The 10,294-nt window shown below is 37.8% G+C and overlaps 1 protein-coding gene across 2 annotated transcripts in view; it reads right to left on the bottom strand.

The window, feature by feature from the left end:
- IGF1R (insulin like growth factor 1 receptor) overlaps positions 1-2,151 on the bottom strand; it is a 380,297-nt gene extending 378,146 nt beyond the window's left edge. The window contains exons 1-2 of one of the 2 annotated variants that reach the window (XM_056807043.1): positions 1,744-2,145; positions 763-1,289 (exon numbers count right to left, since the gene is read on the bottom strand). In XM_056807043.1, coding sequence (XP_056663021.1) covers positions 763-856 — 94 coding nt within the window. In that variant the 5' untranslated portion in view covers positions 857-1,289; positions 1,744-2,145. Of the gene's footprint in view, positions 1-762 lie in introns of both variants that reach the window. The other variant, XM_056807031.1, reaches the window with a different exon arrangement.
- Positions 2,152-10,294: the final 8,143 nt, after the last annotated feature.

Below are 10,294 nucleotides of genomic sequence, written 5' to 3' on the forward strand. Positions count from 1 at the left end.
AGTGGGGAGGGGGAGTGTGGGGAGTCGCCTTCTGTTCTGTGCTAACTGTCAGTGCATATATGCTCCCCTAAGAAAGGAAACTCCCCCCGCCCTAGTAAAGTGGTCCCAAATGGAATGTAATCAACCACAACAAACAGCCTGGCACACAGCTTCAGTGTGTTTCCGGGGAAGCGGGTATTGCTTTTTAATCAAATGGCTAGGAAAACAAGGAGCCCACAGCCAGCTTCAAGTGTCCCCCACCCTAGACAACAGGGGGGGCGGGGTAGCGTTAGTTCTAAGCCTGGGAGCAGGTACTTCTGGAAAAGAAAAGTGGCCTTTGACTGTTGTTTACAATCCCCAGGGTACAAGTTCGAACCTTCCAAGAATGGGAACTTTTAGCTAAGCTAAGTAGACAAACTTGATACAAATGTTAATTACCAAATTGAAACGAGCGAATGTTGGGTTTTTGTTTTGGAGAAAGAAACAAAAAGTAAAGCTATTTCATTGGAAGGAAAGTGCTTAACCTGGCTGGGGGGGGGGGGGGAGCCACCGCCTCCCCCAACCCACCCAACTTGCTCCTCCCTCCCCCATTCAACACCCCCACACACACCCCACAGCACCAAATTAAGCGAAAAAAGAAACCAGCCATGAACTCTAATTTCTAAATAGGCTTGAAGATGCAAATTCTTGAACCGAAAAATAGGACAGCAGTCCCTTAAACTAAAAGTTACCGCAGTGCAAAAGACATACTTCACAGTAGAAACATTGATGAGAGATACTCACTTTCTCCATTTGTTGGCCAAAGGCAAAGTGTGGAAAAGAGAAACAGAAGCCCCCAAAGTGAGGTCGGGGACCCTCTTCCGGCGCCAGACTTCATTCCTTTTATTTAGGACGAAATTCCCCTTTCTCCAAAAAAAAAGGGGGGGAAGGGGGGAGTCCGAAACTCACACTGCCGCCCCCACACCCCCTCCAGAAACAAGGGAGAAAAAAACAATCCAGAAGAGAAAACAGATCCTTCGAAAACTGTAATTTTAGAAAAATTATTTCTTTCCTCGTGGTGGGTCGATGTGTTGTCGATGCTGTGGCTGTCGATGCTGACACACACAGTCCCCAAACAACGCTATTTTGATGCTTTAGATATGAAGGTATTTGTGGTGTTTGCTACAGAAAAGGTAACAAACCTGCCTCAGCGCTGGCTGCAGTGATACAATGGACACAGAAGTAGCAAACATGAAGCACATTGAGGCTGGCAGTCTGCATCTTCAACCTCCATTTTCAAACACACACAGAAAGGCAGTAGGGGGAAAAAACTGCAAAGAAAGGGAAAAAAAAATCCAAATCAATCCTTGCAAGGAAAAACAAGCCCAACCAAAAATAGAGGGAAAGGCTTCCAAACGCCGCAAAGTATCCACGTCGGAATGATGCGACGCAGTTTTAAATATCCCCCAAAGTCCAGGTTGCTGAAGAGGCTGAAAATGGGTAAAAATGCGGAATAAAAATGAATGAAGAGGCTTCCCCCTCCTCCTCCTCCTCCTCTCCTTTCCCTCCTCCTCTCTCACTGCTGCTGCTACAGGCGCCTTCCAAAAAATCCAGGACACACACAAAGCCCCAGCAGCAACACTGAAGCTGTTCAGCACTCCTGCTGCTCCGGGGCTGGGGCTCCGCGTTGCATCCCCTCTCGCGGCGGCTGCTTTCCCATAGCAAACGTTTGTAATTCCCTTTTTGCACACACACACATACACATACACACACACCGCCCCCCACCTTCCTCTCTCCGGAACGTAGGGGGGATCCGGTTTGCTGAAGGTCAAAGCCGAAGAGGTGTTGTAAGGGTTTGTAATTCCTCTGGAAAGGGGTGTGGAAGGAGAAAGGTGGAGGGGCGGGGAGGGGGGAGAGAAACGAGCGGGATAAGAGGGTCTGGCAAGGATTTTACAAAATTGCTGTTGCAAAGGGGGCAGTTTCGCTTGCAGCTTTGCTCTCCCTCTCCCTCTTCCTCTCTCTCTCTAGTTCGCCTAGTGCGCTCTTCTGCTTGCTTTTTTTTTTTTTTTTGCTCAGCGGAGTTAATGCTGGTAAACAAGAGCCTCAGCTTCGCTTTGCCGCTGCTGCTGCTGCCACACACTGGGGGCTCGCGCACGCGCTCCCGAAAGCACGCACACACACACATACACACACATACTAGCAGCAGCAACAGCAGCAGCAGCGCGCGGCGGGCCCCAGCCCAGACAGGCGCGCGCCAAAAGCTGGAGCCTGGGATTCCCAGGAACGTTCGGAACGGAGCCGCAGCGTGAGCCTGTATTCTGCAAAAAGCTGACTACACACGCACCCCTTCTCTTCCGTCCCCTCCCCCCTCGCCCCCACCCTAATACTGACACACGCACACACCCTCCCCTCCGACTTGCTTCCAAAAACAATGCCCCAGCTTCATTTCTCATTGAGATGGAAGATTCTATGTTATATATATATAATATATGTAATATATATTTATGTGCATTTTTCCGTGGGGAGGGGAAGCAGAGAAGAAAACTGAGAGGTTCCCTAAAAAATTAAAAAAAAAAACAACTGCAACTGGAAAGCGCATTTTCCCCCCGTTTCTTGAAAAGCTTCATTGTTTCTTGCAGCTGTTGCAAAAAAAAAAATGCATGCCGCATTTTTTCGCAGCGTGCTTAAAGAACTCTACGTGAAGGGAGGGGGTGGGTGGTGCGGGTAGAGCGTGGACTACACCTTGAAAAAAAGGAAAGCCCTGCCGTCTTAGCCTGGCTCTCCTTTAAGACATTTTTGAGGGACGAATGGAAATGTTATGGTTTTAGGAAACCAGAGTTTCGACTCCTAACGTTGGAGGAGTGTGCGGAGGGAGGCGGAGGCTGGGGTGGGGGGCCGCCGAAGAGGGGAGCTCAGAGCCGAGGATGTGAAGAACGGAGTTTGATTCCTTGCTGCCGGCCCAAGAGACTAAGAGGGGGGTGGAGAGAGCCAAGAAAGGCAGGAGAGACATCCACATACGCCCAAGGGAGTCGTTTCCACGTCGGCCGCTAGAGGGCATTGGAAGGCGCCAGGAAATTGTTTGCAGCCCCAATAACATTGCCTTCGGGTAGAGGAAACGCGGTGGCCGTGATGAAAGCAAGATTTTCAAAATAGCCGCTGACCGTGTCCCTCCCCAAATGCCTCTCCGAACCCGAGGCAACGAATCTAAAGCTCAGGCGTGTTTATTTTATAAGAAGCTTTGTTCCCGTGTTCTGGGATCACCACGCGGCGATGCTGGGGGGCGGGGATGAGTTGGGAGATCCAACTGTTTCCATTGCTTGTGATCTTCACTAGAGATATTTGAGGAAGCTACCTTCAATTTATTTGGGATCCTTTAACTCTTGACGGGGAGATTTACCTTTTTACCAAGCTCTGGTAGATAGTGTCAATCTGGTGGTATTAGCAAAGGGTAGTAGTGAGGTTTTATTGACCAGTTTTCTTTGATCTGATTGCACACACTGATAAGAGGTGGCTTTTGCTTTGTCCCCTTCTGGTTCTTAAAACACTGGAGCTGAGTTTGGAAATAAATTTATTTTCACCTGTTCTGGTTCCTTCTTTCTGCCTTTTCAAAACCTACCAGTCCATTTTTCCTTCCATGTACTCCCAAGATAATCAACAACTTTCTGATTTGCAAATATGCCAGCTAAATGACATGGAAACCAAAGCCAATCCACACCATTGTCATCTACCATTTTAAACAGCCTGGTTGACTGCTAACCAGAGGATATTTTACTGAGATTGTTCAGAGAAGAAAGGTTGCCACCAAAGAAATGAATTTTTGACAAATACCTGAAATGGCAACAATTCAGGGAGAAGTGAACCCTAAATTAGTAGATTAATAAATATGAAATCTGTGCTTTGGAAGTTGTATGATTTTCATGATTCCAATTAGTGGATGTGAATAATAAATTTTTTCAAGTAGATTACATAAAACAAAAAAAAGGTAAATATAGCTCTGAAAGAAATGGTTTCTTTCATAAGCTGTGGTGTTCTCTGATAATAGGAAAGATCAATCTACCAAAGAAAATTTATAAGAAATTATAAGTTCATTTTATCATTCTAGAAGATATAGGGAATGCCATTGATTACAATAGTGCTCTCATTTCTTATAAGTGATTTTAAAAAGTAATACTTAAGTGCAAAACAAAAAACTCTTGAAAATTAAACTTTACATTTTTATTATTTAATTTCTGTATTCTTTCCATTTTCAAAAACTTGAATTAAATTGATTAGTAAATTTTACCAATTTAATTTAAATAAAATTAAACAAGCTTTTCCAAGTTATGGTTTTTTCCTCCTTTTATGAGAAAATAGTTTGAAATTGTTTAACTCTCCTGAAAGACAGAGAATTATTTTTAGTATGTGCCTAGTGTTCAACAAGGAATAAAATACTTCAAAATCTTTAAAAGACTGCTAAAATTCATATTAACTTCAAAATGAAGAATTGTGTATGAGTAATTAAAATAAATTCTACAAATTTTAATTATTCAGTTTGCCTATCATTTTATTTTACATGACTTTTAAGAAATATTAATTAAATTAAATAATAAAGTAATAATCATATTTTGTACTAATTTTATTTTTTGGAGATAACTTTCTTTCAAAAATAAGGTAGGAAGTGAAACCTAAAGTTTGGAACTTGCAAGTTAAAGTTGCTAATAAGAATGTAATTTTTTTTTAATCCTGTGAAATAAAATTTGCCATGCAAATTAGTTTTTTGTGGTCATCTCTGTGGACCAGAGGAATATGAAGCAAGCAAAAGAAGAGTATAAAATTTAAGAGTTTTCAACAAATAACTTTAAAAAAAATTTTATACCTATGTAACTTTTAAAAATTAAAAATCAGTAACATGTATAATTATTTTACTCATGGAGGGTGTGTGTTGATTCCGACAGGGAAAATGTTTAAATATAAGGTTTGACATTAGAATGAAAGTTGGTCATATGGACAAAAAAGTAGTGTACAGCTTTCTTCATTGACCACACATGAAATACCCAAGTGAGATCACTATTTAAATACTAAGGAAGCAATTCATGTCAGAAGAAATCATTCTTTGGTGTTTGTTTTTCATGCACCCTTTGCAGTAATTCCTTGACAATTAAAGTAGTAACACATAACATCTTGTTTGTTTTTAGTATTTTGTCCAGTGCCTCTAAAATTTATTTTGGAAGAGTATTATGTCCCTGTTTGCTTTTTATAAATCTGGTTACCTTAATGCTTAATAAATCTCCCAGACCACAACTAGGTAATCCATACAAAGTAAAAATACAATAAGGTTCATCTAAAGGATGAAAAGTTCAATCTACACAATCTCCTTTAAATTAAACCTCCTCTCTTCTAATATCAACTATCCAGACTCTTAGTTATGCATATATCAAAGATCCACCAACTGTTCAAGAGCTGAAACAACAATATATGCTTAATCAGAACCAAATACTCAAAAACTCAAATCAGAACCATATCCCCAAACAGACATTCCAGAGGAACAGTATGTGCACATATCATATTCAATTTAAGACAAAAACAAAATCATGGAACTAAAAATGTCAAGGAGTGTTATATGATCTCCCATTCTATATAGGTCTTAAATTAATTAAACAGCCTAACCATGAGCTAAATAATTTTGAAATATAGCAGCATTTTAATTGAAATGCCTTATAACAATGTGGGCTATTAATGAGACTGGCAATAATCCTGGAACCTAACTATAGCAAAATTTGCTGGAAAGTAGAATTTAGTGATACAAGCTAACTTTCTACATTCCCTTTCTAAAGGAGTTATTTATTGAAGTCACAAAAGAATGTATAAGGTGGTCTTAGACTTAAAGTAATCCTTAATGTGGAGGACAGCTTCTTAGGTTCAAATCTTCCTCATTTGTCTTCACCATCAGAGAATATCAAGGGCTTTCTCTTCCTCTACCTCCACATTCTCTCAATTGGCAACATTCACAATAGGGAGAAAATGTTTTCTTCTAGTACAATCTTTGGTCATGTACCTTGACACTTCCATACATCAAACATCAAAACAAAACATAAAGAAATTGACCAATTCCATTCCCAACACTTTTGCTATGTGGTGTATATATAGGAGTAATGCCCTGGGGAATCACAGGAGTGGCAAACCCCCAGGTGTAACATTTCAACTTCATACTTTCAGAGTCTGGAAAAAGGGTGTTTTTTTGTCCACATGCATAAACCCAGAGACTTTTTCTCTCTTGTTTTATATGAATCAATACTCTACCTAATGAGACAAATTTTCTTGGGCAACCTAGATTGGGTGTCAGAGATTTTATTATTTTTTAAACCTTTATTTTTCTTTAAGATCACTAATTTTGAGTTGGGAAGAATAGGCTTCTGAATAGGTATTTCTACACACACACACACACACACACACACACACACACACGAATGTAAAATCTGAAAGCAGTAAAGAATCCAAAATTCATTTTTTCCTTACTCTTGAAATATATTACAGTGGTATATCATGTTAAATAATAGGTATGCTCCTGGAAAGTTGCTGTTAGATTCCATTAGAATGTGAGCTCCTTGAGTATAGTCTTTTGCCTGTTTTTATTTCCCTAGCACATCTTAGAGCATAGTGGGAGTTTAATGCATGCTTATCTATAGATGGTCAAGTAAAAAAATCTTTGGCAATTTTAGAAATGCCCAAATACCTGGGTTCAAATCGCAAGTCTTTTAATAGCTATGTAAGTAACCTTTAGCAAATCATTTTACCTCTCTTTGTCTCAGTTTCCTTTTCTGTAAAATTAAGGAGTTGTACTTGTCCTAAAATGTTATGATCTTCATTTCTGGTTAATATTTAATTGATAACATCTTAACTTTAAGTTTCTTTGCCCTTTTTTTACCAAGTAATTAGAGGTTTATGAATTATCACACTTACAGAGGCCTTACTAAAGAAATTCTAAGACCAAACTGTGGATGAAGAGTAATGTGTCTGTGAGCTGTCAGTTGGACAAAGAGAGAAGGAAGGAAAGAGGTGGTATAGGTGGGGAGGCAGGTGTGAAGAGAAACGGTTTTGGAGTCAGACTCCAAGTTTAAATAGTGGCTTTGCCACTTTCTATATGACCTTGGACAAGTCCCTTAATATCATTTTAAAGACAACTGATTCATAAAAGGTGTTAGTAAACCTCTAAGGTACTTCCCAGCCTCAAATCTGAGATTTCAAGGAAAGCTTCCTGCTCCAAAGCATATCTTCCTCTAATGTGTGAAACAAAATTATTATAAACGATTCCTCACATTTAATGAACTTTCTGTCTCTCTGTGTCTCTGTCTGTCTCTCTCTCTCTACTAATGTCAAGAAGTAATACATTAAGTCCTTAACACTTCAAAAGTATGAATTTATTGGATCACTTTCTGAATGATAAAGGAAAGTAGGATATGAAAAATACAGTGGGAACCAATGAAAAAGTAGGAAAAAGTTGAGGTAGGAAATGCATTTCCCTGCAGGTGGGGTATGTTATAACTAATACAGCTGTAGGCGGAGGACAGAGATAATTCATTTTAAAAGCAAAAGTTACTACAGAATACTGAAATGTCATCACCAGGGTTTGGGGAGAAATTATGAAGTTTCTGTACTATGTACAATGTTCTTTGCTTTTCTGAGCTGGTGGCAAAGGTGGGTCAGAATTTTGGGAGTGAGGAAAAGTTATATAAAAATGTTAGCCAAGTGTGTGACCACCATAGGGGCCAGATGCTGTTCTATATTACTAGTGAATCTGGCCATGGATGAGTTTTTCTTCTTGCTCCTGATGGGAAAGGGGAAGGAGCAAGGATCCCCCTCCCCCAAGAACAAGTGGAAAGAGTAAGTCTCTCCAAGTGCCTATTGCTACAGACACAAAAGAGGTTCAATGGAAAAGTTTCCAGGGGTGACATAGCCAAGGGAAAGACAAAGAAAATAAGTATAACCAGGCCAATGTCGAATAGGTAACCATACAAAGCATTCTTTTTTCTCATTGGAGGACCAGCCTATGAGGAGAAGGGACTATGGAGAGTGGAAAATCCTTATGATGGGGAATAATTCCGGGAAACATGTATTGCTTCAAGAATAAAGATAGAAAGTTTCTCCAGCAGTCAAAATGTTGGTATTTGCATTAAGTACATTATAGTCTTCAACTAAGTTTATTCCCCCTAGCATTTAAAAGAGTTACTAAAACAGGAGAGCAAAACTACAGTCTTAAGTGGGACTTACAAAAAAAAGTTTATTTTATATATTTTATCTTTTCTGTTGCTATCGCAGAAAATCTCAAATAAAGCATCATCATTAGAATGTAATTTATCAATTAATTATATATTGTATTGTATTGTTATCTGGTTATTTCTAATACTAATAACTTGTCTTCCCAGCCACATAGTAAGCTCCCCTTTTTCTATCCCCTCACTTTTAAAATAATTTTTGTATCCCCACGGAACTGGTTACATATTAGGCATTGGATAAATATTTGTTACCTTATCAAAGAATGTCTGCAGCAAAATAGGATGTTTTCAGAGCAGTTACATATATTGTAACCATTCACCCACCTACCCAGGGTGAGTTGGAGTTGAGGATTTAATTTATTTTAATAGTCCTGAGTACAGGCTGATAAGACTTGTTTTCAGACTATTTACATTTTGGTATATATTTGAAGGGCTGGATGACAGTAGGAAAAAAACAATTATATTTCTATCATTTACCTTGTCTAACTCAGGACAATTTACCAAAGCAAAAAGAAAACTCAAATTCGGATTAATGGGTAGAGGTCATCTTGTTATAAATTTATTTAAAAGAAATAATTTTACTGAAAACAAATTAAATGTCTTCAAGTAAAGTAATGATTTAAGTTGTGGTATGTGAATGTAATCAAATACTTTAATACAGTTAAGAATAACAATTATTAGATATTTTTAAAGCCTAGAGAGCTCTTTGTGAAAGGGAACAATACAAAGAAAGCTGACCTGAAAAAAAAAATGAAGTACATGAAGCCCATAAGTGAAAGGGAGAAAAAAGGAGAAAAAATGAAGGGATGCATCTAGTCAGAGGAGAGTGATGAAAACCTAGAGGGAATGACTGAGCAATTACTATTATACTTTTTGCTCAGAAGTTAATTTAAATGTGAAATGCTAAGCAAACTTTAGTTGCTTGTATTGAAAATGTTTTAATAAAACATTATAAAAATTTATAAAGAAATAGTTTTGTTAAACTATATAAATAACTCCACTTAGGTAACAAAGCGTTGTAAAGGAGAGGTACTGCTTTCTAATAGCAGGCTTAAGGATAATTTCTAATAAGCATATTATTTGTTTGTATACAAATGGATGTTCCTAAAGTTTCCAATTATAGGCTCTTTGAACTAGAAGAAAATTTAGAATTTAACCTCTAATTTTAGTTATGAAAAAATTGAGGTCCAGGGTTGTTAGATGACCCATCACAATTTGCAAAGCTTACCTTGCAGTTTTGAAAATGGTTTGTTTTCTTAAATAGAGTAAATGTTTGCCTTGTTGTGTATTTACAGTATTAAAATAATTTGCTTAGAAAAAGAATTTAACATTTATCAGAGAAAACTTCACTGTTGCCCATTCTAAATTACCAGAGATTCTGGGTTGGTATAATATGTGTAAATAAAGTTTTACTATCATTTAAAACTCCATTAAGTGCTTTTTGGGGGAGGAGTGGAGACAGATCTCAATTTACCTGTTTTTAAAAATGACACTACAAACCACTTTTTAACAACAACAATAACAAAATACCATACCTTCGTATAGTACTTTATAACATTTAAAACAAAAAATAATATAAAAATACAAACATATTATGTATACATACATGTAATCTCATTTTATTCTCACAGTCCATAAGATTCGAAACACATTGAGGTCATTATATATATTAGCTATGTTATTATTAATATTATTATTATATATAAGCTATATAGCATGATCTATCTGGGCTATGAATTAGCAGTATCATTCTTACAAAAAAATTCTTTGCCATTATTTTTCTGTTCTATTTGTATATTCAACTCTAGTATAAAGTCTAATTTTACCCAAAGATAAAGATTTATTTCCCTTTCCTTTTGAATCATATTCTCAATTGCATGTGATTGTAGATTGTACAATTATCTTGTAGAACTAGAAAAGTTAGAACCAGAAAAGGTGTAAAGATAGCTGTTTCCCTAGCCTTCCCTTCTTATATAATACTATTTATAGAACATTCTGTTATGTACATAGGAGTTTTCCAACAGACACAAAGGGAAGTGCCCTGCCCTGAAAAACTTAATCCAAATTTACTTCTTTTGCTAGTT

The sequence above is a fragment of the Monodelphis domestica genome, chromosome 1, assembly GCF_027887165.1.
Source record: "Monodelphis domestica isolate mMonDom1 chromosome 1, mMonDom1.pri, whole genome shotgun sequence".
NCBI classification, from domain to species: Eukaryota; Metazoa; Chordata; class Mammalia; order Didelphimorphia; family Didelphidae; genus Monodelphis; species Monodelphis domestica.